The following is a 22,500-nucleotide window of genomic DNA, read 5'->3' as shown; positions in this document are numbered from 1 at the left end:
ACAGTTGCCCAAAATGGATAAGCACTGACTCTAGACAGGGCTATTCAGGTTTTCATTTTGCCCATCATAGTTCATTTACATGCCTGGCAAACGAGAGAAGTTTCACTTTTTCAGCTTCAGGCTTAGATGCCTCTATCCTACAACATAGACTTTTAAATACAGACTGTTTTTGGCCAACTCAGCAAACCCCAAAGAACAGAAAATAGTCACGAGGGCAACATTATTCTATTGCCCGGATATTGTGCAAATTGCACCACTGAATGCTAGAAAAAAAAAATCATCAGGCTTGTATTTAAATTTAGGTTTCACAAATAGATAAAAAGCCCAAACAACAGAAAAGTAGCAGCGAAGTTTTATTTTGACAAAATTTACACCATAAATGTATGCAGAAAAGGCACAAATTGGTGCAAAAAATGAATGAATAACAAGACTGCATGAAATTAAATGCTTGATGAAAAAAAAGTGGAGGATCCTGAACCACTCCTTTCCTATGTGTCTCCCCTAATGTTGAAACCTACACCTACCTTCATTTCAAGAAAGGTCATTTGCCCAAAATAAAACTATTGACGTCATTAATCTGTGACAGTATCAAATAATCTGGATTTTTCCCATAGACAGGAGGTTGTGTTTTTGTATTAATTTAACTAAATTATTATTGCTGTTATATAATAGAACATTAAATTCGATGTAATGTAAATTTCAGCAGGAAAATACCAAGTTATCCACTGTCATAGTTAAACATTTGTCTATTCATTCTTTACTTTGCATCTGATATGTCAACAAAAGCTGCAACTAAAATTTAGGATCCATGACCCCACGCCCAAACTAGTCACTGCTGATCTTGCAACACATATGTTCACTAATCAATCTACTGTATGCGTGAGTACAATTCTCAAGAACAGGGAAGAAAGATCAATTTGTGTTGTGTGTCTATTTAACATCTAATATTGGGGATCCCACATGCTGTATGTCCACACACACACATACACAATGCCTTTTTTGCATCATACACACTCAGCCTGTCAGTCAAAACTTTACACAGCCCTTTTCACATTTCCGCCTGGCGGAAACTGACAAAAAAAGGAACAAGCCTTTCTTGACAGAAGTTGACACAAGCAGCGCAGACACAGCTACACAGACCACAACCTGCCCAGCCCGAGAGAGGAGAAACTGCTGCACATTTTCACAAAAAAAACCCCGGGAGACTTCATCATCAGTGATCTGACAGAGACACAGGAGTCCCCCCAATTTCCATTTCTGAAAACCCTGGACAGAGGAGACTGACGGTATTGTCTTTCAAAGTGCGCGTGTATGATGTGAGAGCGTGAGAGAGAGAGGGAGAAAGCGCACAGCGAGAGCGTCAAGGCAGCATGTGTGCGTGTGAGGCTTCTAAATATACAAATAAGGGGTCATTTATTAGGTCACTTCACTCGACAAAGTACACTGTAAAAAGTGAAGTGGTCACAGATCAGAACTTTTATTCAGAAACATGCAAATTAAGAAAGCTTAGGCCTCCAAAAGAGGCAAGGAGGGGTGCAGGCATGTCATCCAATCATTGTTATACCATTATTTGTGATATTAGTTATTTAAAAATAAATACATGACGCAAAGACACATTTTAATCTTTAAATGTTATATATTTAAGATGGGCTTTCATGTTCATACACATGCAGTGGGTCTCTGTATTGGCATTGGATGAGCGACTCACCTTGGGCGGGTCAGAAAGCGGAAGTGTGCGTCCCTGGTGATAGTTCATGTTAGAAACAGGAAGTGCTCATCAAACTGGACATGTTGCCAGAATCAGCTCACCCATACAGTGTCTGTGTGTGTGTGTGTGTGTGTGTGTGTGTGTGTGTGTGTGTGTGTGTGTGTGTGTGTGTGTGTGTGTGTGTCAGTGTCAGTGTTAGTCAGTATCATGTGATATTGACCCATAAGTTTAAGTCTTTTTTTCTCATTGTTTATTGGCTTAAGTGTGATTGACAGGTCATCTGTCCCTCGTTGTTTCACAGATATCTGAAATATGAAGCAGGACTTTTGTTTTCAAATCTATCAAGTTCTGTCACATATTTTGAAAGTTTATTTATAGTGTACATAATTCAGATTTTCGCTGCTGTTTTACTTCAGAAAAATTAATTATAGATGGCTGTTAATCATTTCTGAAGTTAACATTAAAATGTGTGTATGTACATGTGAAATCCTATTTCATAATTAGGCAGAAATTCTGAAATGGCATGCTCTTGTTTAACCCTTTGAAACCGGGCTAATTAGCTTTATTTATTTCAAAACATGGGAATAAGGCAGTGAGCAATTTAAGAAGAAATTTCCAAGAAATCGGTAAAAAAAAAAAAAAATACCTGAAAATTAGCACAAACAAGCAAACAACAAACAGACATTTTTTTTAAAAATGGGAAAGTAAAAAAGAAAAAAAGCACTGAAAACAAACTATTTATGATGGTGATATTTTTGTAAAATATTTCTAAATATAATTATGATACTCATGAATATAGATATCTGAACATTTTCCCATGCCCTTTTTAAATTTTAATCCACTAAGTTCTTTCCATTTGTGGGACATTATTTGCCAAATTTCTCATTGCCTTTTGGCCCACGGCCCAGAGAGGATTTTAATGTTGTCTTCAAGCATTTTTAGAAGTTATTCAAGTATCAAAGCAGATAATCTCTCACCCGTGACATATATAGGTCCCTAAAATAATAATCATTAAAACACTGAATTATTGAGTGTATAATGATACACCTGAACATTTGTCATGACAGACCTGAAGAAATGGTTTTTAATCAAAGTGCTGCAAAAACAAATGACCGTAACCGTACTGAATAATTACAAGCCTCGCTTGTCTTCTTCTTGTCCTTGGCTACTTTGTCTGAGCTGTCACTGAGGCTTTTTGTGCTACACAAAAACCCAAGAAAGACATTTTTCCACACATGACAGATCATCTAAAGAGGTTTTGTTGAGCAGCGTTTCATTACAAGGTGTTATCATTTTGAAAAAGTCTATAATTTCTTTCCTTCTTTTGCTCTCTCATGTTTGTCTTTCCTCCTTTTTGTCCTCTTTATTCTGTTAGACCTCTTTCTCCCAGTATGGCGGCGTGGGACCTGGCAGTCACAGTGGAGGACCTGGGGTCTGACGCGCCACCTGTCACCCTCAGTGTGGCCTCTGACCTCCATGTCGGAGGGGTCATCCTGAAGCTGGTGGAAAAGACACGTGGGTCACTGTCTGTCTGTCTCTGTTTGTCTCATACTCAGAACACAGACTAGAAACAGTTGTGTAATTTGCATGGACATGCAAGAATTCATATGTGGTGTAAAGGTAACACTTCAGGAGGATTTCACAAAACATCCTGCATGCTCTAAATTGTCAGAAGTCATGCATCAGTAAAGCAACATAAATATGCTTATGTTTGCACAAAATATGTTTTAAAATATTGTTTTTCAGTGTGCATTTATAGCTTTTTATACCAGCCATCTTCAGCATGTGCCTCAACAAAGCAAACATATTCTCCAATCTGTCATACACTCTATTATTATTCTGATTTCGGATCTTGAAATGTAAAAGAAAATCAAATGTACCTGATAATTCTTCCTTTAAGAAGGCAAATGCTGTTTCATATCCAGTAAATCCATCTATATAGTATTTGAAAATAAGCAAAGATTTAGATGGTTATTGCAAAAGCCTAAAGCATCAGACAAGACATTTAAACATGATCGCAGTGTAGACTAGCTCACCTTTAATCAATTAATTCAAATTCCAGAGAAAGTCCTACTTGAATCATGTTATTATATGGAAATTCAGTGGCCACTTTGCAGGTCCTTGTAGTTGGATATTGCCCATACTTTTGCTATATACTGTATATTTTCTGTTGTGACCAGCTGAAAGGATAAGCAAAGACATTGACCCTGACGTGATTTGAACACGCAACCTTCTGATCTGGAGTCAGACGCGCTACCGTTGCGCCACAGAGTCAGTTGCTAATGACAGAAATAGCACATCTGAAAGAGAGGACATTTTGGTAGTCGACTAAAATTAGAATAATTTATGTGTCATATTGATTACTATTTTAAAGATTGCAGAGCTTTTGAGGTGAATAAATGTCTAAACTCGGAAAAAAACGAACAGCTAGGCTATTATTAGCAAGACAGCTTCGGATGTCAGACATCACAGCTTGAAACTAATAAAGTTAACTTTGTTTCAATTTGTTGTAACGTCTGTGTTTTGTGTCCTCTGCAGAGATAAAGCGTGACTGGTCGGACCACGCGCTGTGGTGGGAGCAGAAGCAGCGGTGGCTGCTGCGGACATCCTGGACTCTGGAGAAATACGGCATCCACGCCGACGCCAGGCTGCACTTCATGCCCCAACACAAGCCCCTGAAGCTGGGTCTGCCCAACGGCGTCACCCTGAGGCTCCGGGCCTGCTTCTCCAGCCCCGTCTTCCAGACCGTGATGGGCATCTGCAGGATGCTCAGTGAGGCTTTTTTTTTTTTTTTATAAAAAAATCACTTTCTTTCACCTTTCGTTTATTATTTTGTCATTTTTTGATCTCCACGAATCTTTCTTTTTTATCTGTCTTGGTAGCGTCCATTATTTTCCAGTAGTACACTTAGCCTACTCAAGTACTGTATTTAAGTACAAATCTGAAGTACTTTATTTGAGTCGATTGTTTTCGTGCCACTTTATGGTTTTACTCCACTACATTTCAGAAGGAAATATTGTCCTTTTTACTTTGCTACCTTTTCTGAAAACTTAAGTTACTACTTACTTTACAAATTAAAATATTTGCACAAAAAGTATAAGAAAAGTCTATGAAATATGATGTTTTGTTAGAAATGAACAGCACACCTGAAACAATTAGTCCCATGATCAATCAGACGATTGACAGAAAATTGAATAGCTATTCTCTTTTTTATTTATTTTCTATTATTATTATTTTTTAGATTTTTATGGATTGGGTACATTTACTTTTAATACTTTAAGTACTTGCTCTTGATTATACTAACTCACTTTTACTTGAGTAATATTTTCAATGCAGGACTTTTACTTGTAACTGAGTATTTTTAGTGTGGTATTAGTACTTTTACTTAAGAAAAGGATCTGTCCACCACTGCTAATTTCTACTTCTTTTTTTAACTTTCTACATGTGTCCCTCTCTTGTTTCCTTCTTTATTTCCGCATTTCATTTATTTTTTGTTTTGTTTTGTTTCCTTCCTTGTTTTTTCCATTCTATCCTTTCTCTCTTAAATTTTGAGCAAATCTGTAATGGAAACCCGCCTTCTCTCCCATAATTCAGATGGCATTTTGCAGTTCTTTGTGTGAAAAACAGCCTCCAGACTTTGATGAAGAAACAACCTAATATGTCTGTTCAACAGATCTAGAGAAATGGAAATACTGACCCTGACATGATTTGAACTAAAGTCAGACACACTACTAATGCACCACCAAGTCTGTCTACTGCCAAAAAGTCAAAAGTCAGATAACAAGCCAAACACCAAATTCACTGTGCAGTTATTCAAAAGTCACTTCTGATGTAACACCTTTACTGTTTTCTTTGGTCCATAAGGTGTGGTGACCACATGAGTTTTCAGCTTCTTCATCCCAACTTCAACCTGAGCAAAGATTTACTCAACCAAAGTTAAACATACTAACACGTCACAATCTGTATGTTTAGATTTGAACATGAGACGCTCTACTGCTACAGCACAGAGTCATTTTACTTCCGTCAGTATTACAGCTGAGACGGTCAATCTGTTTAATAAAGATGATTACTTTTGCACCCATTTCCTCTCTGTTGTCCACGCAGATATCCGTCACCCCGAGGAGCTCTCACTCCTTCGGCCCGTTGAAGAAAAAAAGAAGAAGAAAGATAAAAACTCGGCTGAGGAGATCTACGACCTGTCCGAGGTTCCCCTCTCCTCGGGTACACTCAGCACACTTCATCCACACTGCGACACGCACATGTTTTATAACTTGTGGTACTCTGTGAAAAATATTCAAGATTTATAGTAAACGCAGAAGACTTGAAATCTTTGAAAAACTTTCAAAATTGAAGAATTTATTTATTGCCTACATTTTCATTTTTCCATTATTTATGTGTGATTTTTACAACTTGGTAATTTAAATTTGAATTAATGCAAACCTTTGTGCCATGGATACAGAAAATCCTATAAGGTTCTTGCTTGTTTTTATGCATAGTCACGGCAAATCAGCTTAACTATATAGCAATATTCACTTTGTCTCGAGCCAGTTTTGCCTCTGAGAAATGATTTAGGTATTTGGTCTGAGACCAGTGCTTCTCTAAAGGCTTTATCCACACAGAGTCTGTAATCAGAGTGTTTTCTGAAGCAGCTAGTGTGCGTTTTAAAGCAGAAAGTGAGCCATGTATCAGAAAGTTCAGACTTTCTTCCTAACATCTACAAATTGAACTCTGACTGTAACTCTGCTGCACTTCCTTTGCAGTGTCACGACCCTGTCTGTATAACGGCATGCCAGCTCACTTCGCTGACTCACCTGAGATGGAGGCCATCTACAAGATGCTGTCAGTGACCCAGCCACCCCCTGCCCCCGAGGCCATAGCCAAGCAGTACCGCCCGGCCAGTGTGGTGGACAAGGCTCACATCCACGGCAGGTACGCCTTCACATGTCAGTATGTCAGGACTAGCAACAGTCAGGACAATAATTAGTCAACCGCAGAGTAAAAAATGACACTTTTCAGGTGATTATAGTCTGAATCAGAGCTGCAGAGCAGCTTTTCAGAAAAATGAGAGCTTGTGTGGATCAGTTATCCAGACGGCACGTTGTGTCAGGGGTGAGAGCTGTTGATAAGAAGCAACATGGCTCAATCTTTATTGCAGGCAATTATTTTTTTTTGGGGGGGGGGGACTTTGGGTGTGTGGAGTTCGCATGTTCTCCCTGTGTCATTGTAGATTTCTTTGGGTTACTCCCACAGTCCAAAGACATACAGATCAGGTTAATTGGTGACTCTAAATTGGCCACAGGTGTGGATGGTTGTCTGTCTCTATGTGTCAGCCCTGCAATAGTCTGGCAACCTGTCCAGGGTGTGCCAAATGTCAGCTGGGATAGACCCTTAAGAGGACAAGCTGTCATGATTAATGAATGAATTTTTTGTTGGTTGTCAGACATGCTCCTTTTGTCACCACTTACCAAAGAACAAACTTGATAATTGCTGCTGGGTTATTCAACACAACTTAGTTTTTTTTTTCTGACACTGCTGGTGTTCGTAGCTCCTGTCTCTCTGTGCTTTGTTCCCTCCTTCCTTTCACATCATCCATCCTTCTTAACTTCTTTTCCTTCCTTCTTTGTTTGCTTCTGTTCATCTTTCCACCACAAATGCTGCTTTACTGTGCCAAAAAACTAAATACTGGTTACAAGGAGGTGAATTGAAACGTGTTTCCTTCTTATGTTTTCCTGTACACTTGTCTTATACTGTCTTCTCTATCCTTGGTTGGGATAAGGGGGTTAAAAAGAGAAGAGGAAGGAGGAGAAGTTACGGCTCAATATCTGACGCACTATCAAAGAACATGGGGATGATTGATTAATTTCAATGTGGTGTCTGTAGTTGACCTTGGGCTGGAGTATTTTTGTACAAAAAACAAAGACATGGTATCAAAAGTACAGTTCCATGAGTACTGAAAAGGTCTGCAATAAAGACAATAAACAAATGCTTTTTATAAGCATATGTTCTATTGTATCCAATTGAGCGCACCCAAAAGATTTATCAGGCTGAGCGCATCCAAAGAGCACCTGAGCAGAAACCATAACTTTATCACTGCTGCTGTAACAGTACAGCTCCAGTTACATCGTGCATGTGTCATAACCAAGAGCTCCCAGAGTGTGTCCCAGCTTCCTTTCATAAGTCCTGGGTCAGGAGCACCACTAACCCTAACACCATACACACCACTTTCTATTATTTCATTTTCATGAACAAATAGAAATTTTGACCCTGACGTGATTTGAACACGCAACCTTCTGATCTGGAGTCAGACGCGCTACCGTTGCGCCACAGAGTCACCTGTCAGTTCATTAACTAAGAAGACAAACACCAGTGCAAGGGGGTGAATTGATACCGTATGTATTCTGATCTGGAGTTAGACGCCCTGCTGCTGCGGCACAGAATCTGCAAACCTTTTTACCAAACTGCTGACAAGTCAACACTGGAGGGGGGAACACAGTATTAACCAGAGGAAGAATTTATGTTTAAATGTTTAGTGCTTTATAAGCCATTTTAATTATTTCTTTCAGTGTAATTGAAAGGAATTCAAATATTGTTACCATTCTTTCTGGTACTCAGTATAAGTCAAAGTAATAGTCTACGTCCAGTTCTTCATAAACCACCAATTAAGTCCTCCAGGTGAAAGAGTCTGTTATTTTAACTACATGTAGGTTCATATTTTTTTCTGACAGTTTAATTGCTCATTTCACTGTCTCATAATTCAGATGGAGTTCTTGGTGTGAGAAAGCGTTCAGACTTTAATGAAGATATAACCTAATCTGTCAATTAAACAGAAGCAGAGAAACAGAAATCATGAGCCTGACGTGATTTTAACATGCTACTTTCTGATTTGGATCGTTGCACCACAGAGTCTGTTTTAAAGGGTCAAAAACTGTCAACTCATCAATTAACAAAACAAACACTCGTGTGAGGGGGTGAAGTGATAAAGTATGTTCTGATCTGAAGTCAGACACGCTACCATTGCGTAACAGAGTCTGTTCATTTTCCCACCAAACTGCTGACAAGTCTAACACTGGAGGAAGTACATTGAAATTATTTTTTGAAATTTTTTTTTAGTTAGTTTATTGGCAGCTAGGATCATTTATGTTTACATGTCTAGTGCTGTGAGAATAAATTTTCAGTTCTTGGGGTGAAAAAAGCTGAATCCAAATGTCCAGACTTCACTGCACTTGCAGTCTTGTGGATTTGCGGGCGCTTTACCGTGATGTCTGCGAGTGCTGTGGGTTGTCCAAATCCACAATTCATCCAGTCCACATGGGGCCTCAAGTGGATTTTCTACAGACTTCCAAAGAGTCCGCTTGGGCTGCAGATTTCACCACGCTTCATTGATTTAAAGCAATTAAGCATTAAAATGCTGCATAAATGATGTAGGCCAGAGATAATGTGTAACTTCATTCCAATACAGTACATGAATATGTAGAAGTATAAGCTATAAAGGTAGCGTAATCAAATTGCATTTTATTTTTGCAGCCTACCACAAGGTTAAAAGCTGTATAGTCTGATGTCAAATATCTAGTCTAAATTTGCCAAATTGTTATATAGAAATGTATGTATAGCATTTAGTTCAGTCAAAAAAGCCTATAGCCTACACAGGGTTTATATCTTGTTATCTGCAGACAAGCAGGCAGAATACAACAGCAGCAACCACCAACGAGTGAAACAGACTCAAGGACTTATTCAGCTGCTTGCTGTCTGTACAGACTTTCACATCACAAAGACTCGGTCCACAAGTCCAGAGGGTGGACATTTGGAAAGTCAAAACCTCTAGACTTTGAATTAAGTGACAGCTCTACTGTGTCCAACCATTATTTTTTTTATTTAACAAAGCTGGAGAAACAGAAATATTGACCCTGACGTGATTTGAACACGCAACCTTCTGATCTGGAGTCAGACGCGCTACCGTTGCGCCACAGAGTCTGAAATGTAACACCAACAAGTCAGCTCATCAGCCAAGAAACCAAACACTCATGCAAGGCGGTGAGGTGATAAGTGAGGTGATTTCTTTTTTTGTCCGTCAGTTAAATAAATCAACTGTGCAGTGATTCAAAGGTCACTTGTTATAACATTTATTTTTCTTATTTCTGGTATTTGTGGTGGGCCTCTTAAATTTTAAGTACAGCTGCTTATTCCAACCTCAGCCTGAGTTAAAATCTACTTACCCCACCAACCAACAGCCTCAGTGTCCCTGACATGAACTGAATACACAACTCTCTGATCAGGAGTCAGGCACGCTACCATTGCACCACCAATGCATCAGCCAAGAAACCAAACATTACTGCAGGAGTGTGAATTGTCAAAGAGTATGATTTCAGATGTAATATATTTTATTAACATGTTCACTGATAAAGGTATCGCTACCACTGCCATATAAATGGTTTAAAATTTGAGCTGTTTGAAGGATTACAGGCTTTGATCACTGTGATTTCAGCAACATAGTTATCAGGATAATTTAGTTTTTCACATCTCTTATTTTATTTATTTATTTATTTATTTATTGGTTTTCTTTGACTCTCCCACTGTGCATTTCTCAAGCTCAGATCTATGTAATCGCTCAGTTAATGACTTATTGATTCATGTTGGAGCATTAAGACAGATACACAATAGTGCTCTGACACTGGGTTTGTTTTTCTGTTTTTTTTTTTGTTTGATGGAAAATGGAGCTTTTACATGCACACCATGTTCCACATAAAGTCATAAACAAATACTTATTCTGTTTCCCTCTTTCAGGTGGCTGGACTCGTCCCGTTGTCTCATGCAGCAGAACATCCAAGAAAATGACAGACTCTGGCTCCGCTTCAAATATTTTGCCTTCTATGATATAGAACCGAAGGTGTGTGTCTGTGTGTGTGTGTGTACATGTTGTTTTGATAGACACAAAATATGTGTTTGGTTGCATTTTCCCTGTGATCTGACTCTTTCTTTCCTCTGGCTGTGCAGTACGATGTTGTGCGTCTGACCCAGCTGTATGAGCAGGCACGCTGGGCCATCCTGCTGGAGGACATTGACTGCACTGAGGAGGAGATGATGCTGTTTGGAGCTCTACAGGTAGAAAAGTGCTGCTGCTGAAGGGAAGTGTACATAATAAACAACAAAGATAGAAACTTTTTTTTTCAAGTTGGAAATGCAACATAGGAAGTGAGCATTTCCCCCCCATGACACTCTTTTAATTTCACAATAAACAGGATTTTATTGTCCTCATTTTCTAATGCTGATATTGTCGACATAATAACGTGTAATAATTTAAATTTTTGTTGAGGTGTGGACTAGAGTCAGACTCAAGTTACTCATTTGATGACGTCTGACTTGTAACTCCACTTGGACTTTTCAGCAGAACTGGTTCGTTTTTGACTTGAAAACACTTCATATTTGATACAAAAAAGTACGAAACAAATTATTTTGTCCATGCACGGACTAAGACAGTAAAATAACGTTGCTCCTGTTAAGAAATAAATGTTTCAATATCCTGATGACACAGCTTCTATAGCACACAATTTGAATTGTTTTTTTCAGTTTAATAGTGTGTCGCTTTTCTCTTTTACTCAAACTCAACTCTAGTACCACATTAGTAAGGTTTCCCAGTCGGAGCCCCAGATGCTGAGCTCCAGTGCAGCCATGGACGACCTGGAGTCCGCCCTGCAGTCCCTGGAGGTCAAGATGGAGGAAGGGAGCAGCTCCGCCTCCGAGATGCTGGTCAGACATATTGATTGTGTTCGTTCGCCACTGAGCTGCTTTCCGGATTAGAGTGAAGTTGTCTCACTTTAATCCTGACAGAGGGAGCAGACACTGACTTAAAGGAGCAGTGTGCAGGTTTTAGTGGCATCTAGTGGCCCAACGTAAACACACGAAAGGCCCTCTCTAGAGTCAGTGGTTGTCTGTTCTGGGATTTTGTAGAAACATGGTGCCGCAACAGACTCTGGAAGTGGAGATATCCCTACGTAGTTATAAACAGCTCATTATAAGGCTAGTTTCAGGTTATTCAAACATAATTATGAATATTAAATTTCCTCTCTGCTAGTATATCCCCCTAAATCCTACACACTGCACCTTTAACAAACTTTTTTTTTTTTTTTTTAAATAAGATCTCATCATTTGAGAGTCAGAGATTTGGAATAATTTATTGATATAATGATCTTGGCAGAGCCTATTTGTTTTCAGGCTGTAACTCCTCTACATTCCTCCTGTTTTTGAAATGTGTCAAAACACACAGAGAGAAAAGTAGATAATCCACAAAATAATACCTTTAATAAGAAGACGAAAAAGAGAATTCTTTTATCCACTGAAAAACATTTTTATCTCTCATCCAGGAAAACATGACGGCGCCAGAACTCAACGACTATCTGAAAATTTTCAGGTGAGAATAATTTTCCAAACACCCATCAGCATCGACATGTTTTCATCTCCTCTCTCAGATGTGATGCAGTGACAATAAAGCAAAGCACCAGATTCCTGAAAAATAACACATTTATATATTTTTTTCATTTTCCGGCCAGTGTGAAAAGATAACATGAGCCATACGACTGTGTGTTTCAGGCCAAAGAGGCTGACTCTGAAGGGATATAAGCAGTACTGGTTCAAGTTCCAGGATACCTCCATTTCCTATTTCAAGAGCAAAGAGGAGAGCATCGGAGAGCCCATTCAACAGATTAACCTCAAAGGTAATGAAGATATTATTTTTCATTTCTTTGTAAGAATGTTTTCCTGCTATGTCAACAATAATGTATCATTAGTTATCAATACGTATTTTATATTAGCTGTCAATGAAGTAGCAGTCATACTTTATTGACCTGTTTATTATGACTGCTTACCCAATGACAGCTGGGATAGGCTGCTTACAATGACAAGCGGTTCGGACAATGAATAAATGAATGAATTAATGAATAAATGAATGAATTAATGAATAAATGAATGAATTAATGATTTAAAATGTTATGCATTGACTTCTTTTACTTTTCATATTCATTTGGTTATACTAACTTTACTTAAGTGACATTTTCAGTGCAGACCATTTTTCATAACAAAGTACTTGAACGGTGTGGTATTGGTACTTTTACTGAAGTAAAGTATCTGAATACTTACTCCACCACTGCATACTACAGTATGATGTCACACTTAAAAGGAAACATTAACACACACAAAAACAGAGCTTTCCATATATGGTAGAAAAGTGAAAGTGCTGCTCTCAAGTTTGTTCTCCTCCTCTGTCTGTGGGAAGTTAATGGGATCACTTGTAATCCAAGATCAGAACTGTAAACCAGCTAAAAAAAAAGATTCTGGGCTCCGTGAAGAAATGATGTGTCAATTAAAAGGATATAAAACTAATGCAGATGACAACATAAATACAGGAAATGAACTGTCTGACTCCGCGGTCTCAGGCGTGGACAGTAAATTCAAGATGTCATGGAAGTGTGACTCAGTGGTGTCGCTTCATTTCTGTGTCTAAGCCGTGGATGTCATATTTCAGTATTGGTTGGCTTTGATATTAATCCTGCACACAGGATGTGAGGTGGCCCCGGATGTTAACGTGGCAGCACAGAAGTTCCTAATCAGACTCCTGATACCAGCGCCTGAAGGCATGAATGAAGTCTATCTGCGCTGCGAGAATGTGAGACCACACACACACACACACACACCACACACAGCATACACACTTTCTCTCTCTCTCCATCTCTGTATGTGACATCTTGTCATTTCCACCACCTCTCTTTCAACACACTCTGCCTCTCCAGGGCCTAAAAGTTAAAAAAGGAGAACATGAAACAAAATTTTAAAACACCCTACACCAATATAATTTACAGCACTACCTTTTGAATCATAGCAAGCCATATTTTAACAAAAGTGTAACATGGACTCTTACAGCAAACAGCATCATATTGTCATAGTCCCCCAACCGATGAATCAGTGGGGTACCAGCCTATTATAAATAAATATTATGAAATTATAAAGGTTATAGTGTTGACTTTCCCTTTAAATTTCTCCAAAACTGTATGGTAAAACCACATAGAGTTTGACATGGACATATTGGATCTTTTTCAAATTTCATAACCTATTAAGCAAAATTGTGTGTGTGTGTGTGTGTGTTATAATGTAATTTGTGCTGACTTTGGATCTCCCTTTTAAAAATAAAGACAGTAATATAGCCCAAAGGAAAAGTAAAATTCAAAATTAGATCTCTTCTTTGTCCAGTCTATTTTCCTAAACACATCTGAGCTTAACAATTTAATATAAATATTAGAATTTTGACCATTTTCTCAAATTTCTTAGATTCAGCTCTTGAAAAATAGTCTTCGTCTTGTCCCGACTTCATCCCAATTCAAGATCTCAATGCTCTTTTTCCTCTCTCAATGCACTGATCTTTGTTTGTCTAAATGAATCCACTCTTGAGATAACGGATTCAAAAGAAAACTTTATGGGCTTATAATGAGTCTGCACAATTTCAGAATTTTGTCTTAGTAGTCAATTTCAAGTCTCCACTCTGGGTATTTTATCAGTTCTACTCTCCTCACCTCTGAGAAACCCATGAGTACAGCAAAAGATATCCAGCTGAGTTGTTCTTCTTACTCCTAATTTCTCCTTAAAAGAAGCGGATTCATGTCTGATGAGACAAAGAAAAATTCTGAGCAACAAAAACTTTTCCTCTGAGAGAATAATTTCAAATTATGATTGGATTTCATATAATATTCAAATTGGTGTCATTTTTACTTGGTATGTAAAATGCGGAAAATATTGCTGAAATTCAGGACTCGCTTCTTTCTTGTTATCTACTCAGAGCACCCATAACAACATGAACTGACAACCATCAAAATCCCCACCGCAGCTGGCTTGAAGGTGTCATTTTATTTATAGTGAAATGTATCACTTATTGTTAGATGTCCTCCTTGATAAGGAGGCTTCCACAACAAAACAAAACCAAACATAAAGTTCACCTCAGCAACCGTAGACTGTCCCTCTGCCTGTAGCCTACCTGCAGCTCTCTAACCACAAACTCACAAGTCTCCCTCTGTCTCTGGTTGTCTCTCACCCTGCAGGAGCAGCAGTATGCTCAGTGGATGGCAGGGTGTCGACTGGCTTCCAAAGGCAAGAGTCTGGCCGACAGCAGTTTCCAGAGTGAGATCCAGAGCATCCGCTCCTTTCTGGCTATGCAAAAGACCAGCTCTGGTTCCCATGGCAACACAGCTGCCAGTGATGAAAGCATCAATACTCATAGTCTGGTGTCGCCACGCTACCACAAAAAGTACAAAGCCAAACAGGTACAGGAGAGGAACTTGTACACAAAAAATAAACATAGTAAATGTAATGGTTTTGTACTATCAGGAGGCAAACAGCTATCAGATCAAAGCAACCTCTCATGTATTGATCCTGTACACAGGGCATGACATTTAGCAACGGGCCAAACTGAAATGAACTCAATCATTTTTCTGGACAGCAGCACAGTGATTCTTCACAGCTGAGCTCACTGTACAGTTCTGCGGCTGAAACTCCCACTTTGTGCTCACAGCAGCAAAAAATATAATTACATCTGACCTTTTTATCCTTTGTCCTGGTCCTCCAGCTGACCCCTCGTATCCTGGACGCATACCAGAATGTGGCTCAGCTCTCACTGACAGATGCGGTGATGCGCTTCCTGCAGATCTGGCAAGCCCTGCCCGACTTTGGGCTCTCGTACGTTGTTGTCAGGTAGTTTAATTTAAAGATTTTCAGAATTCATTGAATGCCAGTTAGCATTAATATATGGCAGTTTTATCACAACAGAGAGATTACTGTCGAAGTTGAGTCTTTTTGGAACAGAGCTGCACTCACTAGGAGGTGCACTTTAAGAAAATACACAATTTACTATTGTAAAACTACATTTAGGGAAGAACATGAAGCCAATTAAAAACTAAAATCCTTAAACCCTGAGTGTGATCCAGCAAGCGTACAAGTCAGTGAATTGTTACAAGTTTAGGAGAATTTAAAAAGTCTACAAAATTTTGAAAGAAAAACAAAGCTGAAGATGTTTTTGCTAAACAGGTTTAAGGGCAGCCGGAAAGACGAGGTATTGGGCATTGCCCCCAACCGCCTGATCCGCATCGACTTGGCAGTGGGCGACGTAGTCAAGACCTGGCGCTACAACAACATGAAGCAGTGGAATGTCAACTGGGACATACGACAGGTGAGAATAATCCACCTTCTGTCTGAGAGAGCAGTCTGCAAGATCTTTAACGTTTATTTCCAAGAATACGTGGCACTGAATCAGCTAGAGACCCTGAACAGCTCCTTTAGCTCTTTTTATTTAAGAGCTTGTGTTTCTACTGCTGATGGGATATACAAAGTTCTAAAAACTCTGTGACAACTTCACATAAGGTCAAAATGGGCAAATTAAAATGGACATTTCATCCCCAATACATATTTTCCCTCATACCTGTAGTGTTGTTCAATAATCTGAAGTGTTTTAGTGAGGGTTACAGAGTGTTGCTATCAGCTGTAGAAATGTCTGCCTTCTCTGCATCATAATTACACAGCTAAACTTTCAAAGGAACCTTTAATATATCATTAACACTCCCACAATTCAACTCACATCTCATTTCTGTTCCTGTGTCTGACTCCTCCAGGTGGCCATAGAGTTTGAAGGCAACATCAACATCGCTTTTAGCTGTGTGACTGCAGACTGCAAAATCGTTCACGAGTTTATCGGAGGCTACATTTTCATGTCAACGCGTAGTCGTGCGCAGAGCGACACGCTAAATGAGGAGCTTTTCCACAAGCTGACCGGCGGCCACGAAGCTCTTTAGGACTAAAACACACAAAAACAAACACCTGTGTGTCTCAACGGTGGGAAACCACGTGGAATAGGATTTCATGCTTCGTTCATCAGAACTGCACAAAACAAATAGTCAAAATAGGATTCGTGTGTTAAACCGCTCTTGTCAGTCCATCTAGAGTTTTATGTAGCCTTATTTACACTCACATACGCACATACACTGTCATAATCTACATCAGTTGATGGACTACATGTTCAGACAGTTCAAGATCCTCGGTGGTCCTCACACTGACTTCCCCTTTACTTCAGGAGGCGGACTGCTGCTGGGCCAAACTGCTGGACATCTGGTCCAGGATCAGCAGGCTTGACACTCAAACTTGTGGAAATGTAAAATCAACAGTTGCATCAGCCGGCAGCAAATTTCTGTTTTGCCTCCTGTATCCTCCTTTGTCCAGAGCTGCAGTTTTACGGCCAGTATCATTATCTCAGCCAAGAATCAAAGAAACACATGCCAATATGATGTTTTCCCAAACGTAAGACAAACAATCATTTATTAAAATAAATATAAGCAATTCACTTTTAATTCTCTGTTGTCTTCAGTTCTTATGGTCGTGACATATGGTGGTATTTCTGTTGTTTCTTACACAGGAAGCCCCGAACCATTTATCTCCCCTCACATGCTGTGTGTCCATATCTTACAAGAAACTGTTACAGTCCGTTAACTCAAACCACAGCGTCTGCATCCTCTGCTTTCCCATACTCAGTCATGTGACTAACCACATATACAGCATGTCTCCAAAAGTTCCTCCATTAAAAAAAAACAGCTGGTTGTTGCCAGCAGTCAGTGTGTCTGTAATATGAAATTATTTTGGTGGCCTGTTTGCCATAGTTTATTTTTCACTTACAATGCAACAGAGAAAACAAAACCGCTATACTTATAAATAAAAAGTGACATTTGCCAGCATAAAGTGATCAAACTGTCATATAAAAATAAAGTATGCTTCTCTCAAGCCATCCTGATCCTTTCAGGAGGGACACAAAGATGAAAAGTTTACCAACTTAGTCTCTTTTATGATGATTTCTGAATAAATTCTCTTATTGCTGAGCAAAATTGCCTCACCAGGATGCTCCTGCCAAACAACAAGTGTTACCATGGGAACAGGGCTAAGTCTCAACCAACCATGGGATGCTCGCATAGTCAGGTGAAGCCTGCTGCGTCCAATGACAGAATGGTATCCTCTGCTGTTACTGCAGCGGCAGGATGCTCCCTGAAACACAGAAGAAAAGTGACTTCAGTGAACAAGTTCATCATGCAGGCTCTCAATCCCAGTTTAAAAAGAGTCGCTAATACAATTACTGCCACCTCCCACTCAAAAAAAAGATAAAGGTAAGATAAAATTTTAATTTAATTCTTTAAACTATGGTTTAAAAAATTACTTACAAATCTACGTCGTACCTTGTACTTAAACGGCATAAGCGAATTCCTGAAATTCAGTTATGGCTTTTGGTTTCGGTGTGCTTCCTGAACATTTTCAGTGGTCCCATCTGGCCACTCCTAAGGAAAATTTCTGTAGGTGCCACTGTCCATGTGAGAGTTTTTCTTACTTGTAGGTCTCAGTTTTAAAGCTCGGCTGAAGTATTTAGGGAGAAGTTTTCCCTCCGCGTCGCCTGCAGTCAGCAACACACCGTTATCTGACCAGAAGAACTCGATTCCGTCTGTACAGATACAAACACAAGACACATTAGAGAGACTCTTGCCGTAACATACAGACTGAATCAAGTGTATCAATCAGACTGCATTCATTTGTGGCTGATCTTACCAGCGAGAGCTTTGGGGACATCAACATACACAGCGAGATCACAGTCTCTCCTCATGCCGCTGATGACGCCCTCCTCCCCTGGCAGGCCTGGTGCCAGGTGGATGTGTGTTCTCCTCATGCGGCTCAGGCCCTGCTGCCGGATGGAGCTCCAGTTGCGGAGGTAGGAGCCGTGAACAGCCTCAGCAGGGCAGTCTGGAGAACCAGCCAGGACCGGTTTCAGCTCCAAATCCATAACCTGCAACACGTATTAACACTGCATGTTACAGACAAGATGTGGGAGGCTTATACTGAGAATATTAATGTTAGTTCAATCAATGCAAGACATAATTTGAGACAATTTTAGGTTGTACACAGGCTGCACTTTTCTACTTTACAGCAACAGAAAGTATTTCCAGAAACATCACCCCTCCATGGGAAATGTTAAAAGGATGAAGGAACACTGTCTCATCAATTTTAAAGCTTTTAATGGGGAATTTAATCCAGTCCCACTTAATGCACTATTTGAGACTGTGGAAGCAGGTAGTGTGAGGACTAAGTGGGAGGCCAGAAAGCTTCTGCTGCAAAATCTTTCTACATTTGAAAAGTGGCTATGGGAGCTAGGGAGCGGAAAATTAGGTACTTTTGTTGTAAAATTTAACAACCTTTCATTATTTTCATGACCCAAAGATAACGTAATGTCAACTATTAGTGAGTCATTGTGTATTTGCTTTTCTGATTGAAATATGTCAAAAAGCTTTGTCAGGATATCTGCAATGTCTGCTGTGTAACCACCAACCACTTAATTTATTTACTCCTTCATTATGAAAACAATGAAAAAGGCAAAAATGATTGTTTTTTACTCGATTAAGTTGTAATACACAGAAAATAACAAACCTGCCTGTTAAGGAAAATTTGAGTGTGATGATGATTTTGTTGCTTAATTAATTGTGAAGACCTTGTTTTAAAATGTAACTATTTTCAGGTGAAGATGGGTGAAAAATTAGGGCAGAAATAAAATCCAAAGCAAATGAGTGTTTGTACACATCTCATGTTCTGCTGGCCTGTCAGTCTTTGCTACAGATGAGAAAAAAAACTAACAATCAAATAAACATAATTAAAGTTAAAAACGCATTTTAACACCAGCGTTGGTGCTATTCCCCAGAGTCTTTTTGTACCTTCACCTGACACTGATTTCACAGGATTAAAATTAGATTTTCCTTTTAAACTGTCAGAGGACTAACAGCATCTGTCTTCTGAAAATTAGATTTACATTGATGTTTTGAAGGTGTAAATTATTTTATTACATTTGTATGCACCGGGTGGAACAACATGGCAGCGTGTTTTGAGCTGTTGTGGGATGTCCCAGGGTTAATTTTCCATCTGAAGTAGGCAAATTGAAGTTATTAAAATTAGAGATAGCTGTTGCACAAGAAAGGAAAATGTTTTTACAAGCAATTTTAGTGTAAATTAAATATATATTGAATACAGCTTCTATCCAGGGCGATAATACATCCTGGCATGCTGGTTTGCTGATGAAATTAGATATCTGATTCTCTGTCCCATATTTCAGTGTGTCCATACCTGGACTGAATGGCCTTGACTGGCTCTAATCTGCAGGCGGCCGTTCTCTGGGTGCGGGCGAAGCTTAAAGCGCTGCTTGTCATTTGTTGCCACGACTCTTTCAACGTCTTCCAATGAGTATGAGCGGAACTGCCGGTGAGCCAGAAGTTCCTCCACAAACAGGAAGCCATCTATGAAAATAAGAGTTTATTATGGTCACATTTCCACAATGTGTTTTTGCTCTTGAATTTAACTCTTTGGCCCACATGCTGCACTGGATTACACCTATAATCTGCAAATATTGTGAGAAACTAAGATTACAGATGTCCAGAAAGGTAAGCCTACACCACATTAAATCCTACTGGTTTTTATTTTTCATTACGTAATAAGTTTAGGTGTGTTTGTGTGTGACATTTTGTCAAGATTGTGTATTTTTGTTTAATCTTGGAATTTCCAACTCAGCTCCTACAATAAGTCTAAAATACAATGTGTAAACAAAATTGTTACATTCATACTGTTAATTACAAAAAATGCAACATCTGAAACCCACTCAAACTGCAATTTTTGATGTCAAAGCCATCAAAGCATAAACCCATGCACTGTATTATTACTGAGTGTCATTCTGAGCTTTTGCCTTGGAGTTTGTCATTTTTACTATTTTTCACTCGATTACATCATTTTTACCATATTTGGCATATAGGGAAAATACATGCTATTCCCACTAGGTGCACTGTCACAATCAATGTTGCGGTCAAGTGTTTTTTGTTTTTGTTTTCATCTAAAAACAGTGGCATCATGACATGGATTTAAAGGTTTAAATTCTGACAAATAATGAATATTTGATATTTATGATTAGGACTGATGTTGGTTAAAAAAAACTCAACAACAGTAGAAAATCATATTTAATCATAATTTAATTATATATTTTTTAGACGTTGATTTTGAAAAGCACATTTTGTGTGCAGAACGATATGAGTGTGTGTAATATTAAAGGGCCCTAAGGGTTCATTCAAGTGAATCCTAAATGTGTGGTATTTGTGAAACACCTGTTGAGTGGGTAATATGAAGTATAAAATAAGCAGCCAAAAACATAGTTTTAATAAAGTTTTATAACTGATATATCACGTAAGGTAGACTATATCCTAGGGGTGGAACAAAATATTGGTACACTTGAATATCTCTATGTTATGTTTTGTAATACTATATTGATTTTCAAAAACAATGCATGCATTTTTAACTTTTTTAACTTTTTTCCATTTTTAAACAATTCTTAACCCAAAAAATCCTGCAAGCACTTTTATTAATGTTTTAACTTATATTGGAAAATATTAATTCCTTTGCTTAGATTGCACAAAACGTATGCAATGTTGGATGTTACAAAGAATGCAAACACAAATTCCACTGATATGAATGTTTAAGTCTGCCTTCTTCCAGCCTTAACATTATAAGTGAAACTGATTAAGGGCTGTGGGTAAAGAAAGTACGTTGACAAGTTCTTCTTAGTTTCTCCTTCACTTTAATGTTCATCCATAGAACCACAACTCAACCGAACACACAGCAAGGTGATTCGTCACTTCACATCTCACATATCACTATGCGATAGATCACTATCCTTGACCTTAAAGGGAGGGTGCACCATATTAGCTTAACTTATTTGTATATTATCCTTATATATTAACTTATATTAAGTTAACTTATTTGTCTAAATAAATCAGATAATAGAATAAGGTCATCTACCAAATAAAATAAATCTTCACAAAAATAAATCTTATCTTAAATTTGCATTAATAAGTTAACTTTTTGTGCACATAGTGGTGTGTTCATTAAACTGTGACAGTTTTCCTAAAATCAGATTTTTAAAAAAGTCACAATATATTGTCTTGCTCACAGTATCACAATATACCGAATCATAAGTCCCACTATGTACCCCAGCCAAAGATGATCAGAGGAAAGGAACTGTAGAAATGCTTTATATTAAACAGAGAAATATAAATCTAAGGTCCATGCTTGCTGATTAAGCTGTGTTAGGATTTATGACAGTGTCAGTAAAGGGACACTTGTGATACGTGGACCAGATTGTGAGCAGCTCACCTGAACCCATCTGAAGACCCATCTGGTTGGCTCCATGGCGAAGAGCATAAGACATGGATTTAGATAGGCGGACATCTCTGTCCTGGAGACATCCATAGTACACACACACACACACACACACACACACACACACACACACACAGAGAGAGAGAGAGAGAGCTCTAATTATAGCTCTGGTTTAAATATAGGACCTTGACTTCACCATACCAAGACATCCATACTGCCTGTTTTGATACCAAACACAAGGCTATCAAGAGTCAGAAATCAGTATCTGAACTACTAAATAGAAGTGGCAATATCCCAATTTATAAAGCTGAAATCTCTCACCTCTCCACCACGACCTCCTCTCTTCCCTCTCCCTCCTCTCCCTCCTCTTCCTCCTCTCCCACTATCCATAAAAACAGACAGCTCAGTTATTCAGACCATAATTTGAAGCTGCTGTACACTCCGCTTTAAATTTACTGATTTTAATTCAGCAAAATGTCACAGAAGATCACACATGTTGTCGTTAAACTCCTGTAAACAAACGTGCTGTGTCCCACACTTCCTGT

General features: G+C 38.8%; 2 protein-coding genes and 3 non-coding genes across 6 annotated transcripts; 1 reads left to right on the top strand and 4 right to left on the bottom strand.

Moving 5' to 3' along the window:
- Window positions 1–1,102: 1,102 nt before the first annotated feature.
- Window positions 1,103–17,082, top strand: fermt3b (FERM domain containing kindlin 3b). Its single transcript, XM_042492918.2, has 15 exons — window positions 1,103–1,286; window positions 3,084–3,223; window positions 4,247–4,480; window positions 5,813–5,929; window positions 6,469–6,637; window positions 10,490–10,592; window positions 10,700–10,807; window positions 11,318–11,452; window positions 12,067–12,113; window positions 12,293–12,417; window positions 13,258–13,364; window positions 14,788–15,009; window positions 15,312–15,436; window positions 15,770–15,911; window positions 16,351–17,082. The coding sequence occupies exons 2-15, from the start codon at window positions 3,100–3,102 to the stop codon at window positions 16,528–16,530; spliced, it is 1,938 nt and encodes a 645-aa protein (XP_042348852.2). The 5' UTR covers window positions 1,103–1,286; window positions 3,084–3,099; the 3' UTR covers window positions 16,531–17,082.
- Window positions 3,911–3,982, bottom strand: trnaw-cca (transfer RNA tryptophan (anticodon CCA)). Its single transcript has one exon. It is a non-coding gene; the product is annotated as a tRNA-Trp (tRNA).
- Window positions 7,968–8,039, bottom strand: trnaw-cca (transfer RNA tryptophan (anticodon CCA)). The gene has a single exon. It is a non-coding gene; the product is annotated as a tRNA-Trp (tRNA).
- trnaw-cca (transfer RNA tryptophan (anticodon CCA)) lies at window positions 9,608–9,679 on the bottom strand. Its single transcript has one exon. It is a non-coding gene; the product is annotated as a tRNA-Trp (tRNA).
- trpt1 (tRNA phosphotransferase 1) lies at window positions 17,063–22,498 on the bottom strand. Of its 2 annotated transcripts, none has more exons than XR_015777255.1 (6): window positions 22,277–22,498; window positions 21,950–22,031; window positions 19,880–20,049; window positions 18,320–18,554; window positions 17,956–18,215; window positions 17,063–17,767 (listed from the first exon to the last, which is right to left on the bottom strand). XR_015777255.1 is itself a non-coding variant. In XM_042492920.2 (6 exons), exons 1-6 carry the CDS (start codon window positions 22,343–22,345, stop codon window positions 17,745–17,747), a joined length of 690 nt encoding a protein of 229 aa, XP_042348854.2. In that variant the 5' UTR covers window positions 22,346–22,498; the 3' UTR covers window positions 17,063–17,744. The 2 variants fall into 2 exon arrangements, 1 of the variants encoding a protein (XP_042348854.2); XM_042492920.2 differs by having other exon boundaries at window positions 18,105–18,215.
- Between the last annotated feature and the right edge of the window lie 2 nt (window positions 22,499–22,500).

This window comes from Plectropomus leopardus, chromosome 8, assembly GCF_026936395.1.
Source record: "Plectropomus leopardus strain MGB_pleo_1.0 chromosome 8, ASM2693639v1, whole genome shotgun sequence".
NCBI lineage: Eukaryota > Metazoa > Chordata > Actinopteri > Perciformes > Serranidae > Plectropomus > Plectropomus leopardus.
The sequence above is the reverse complement of the archived record's forward strand: the minus strand, read 5'-3'. Positions and strand labels throughout refer to the sequence as shown.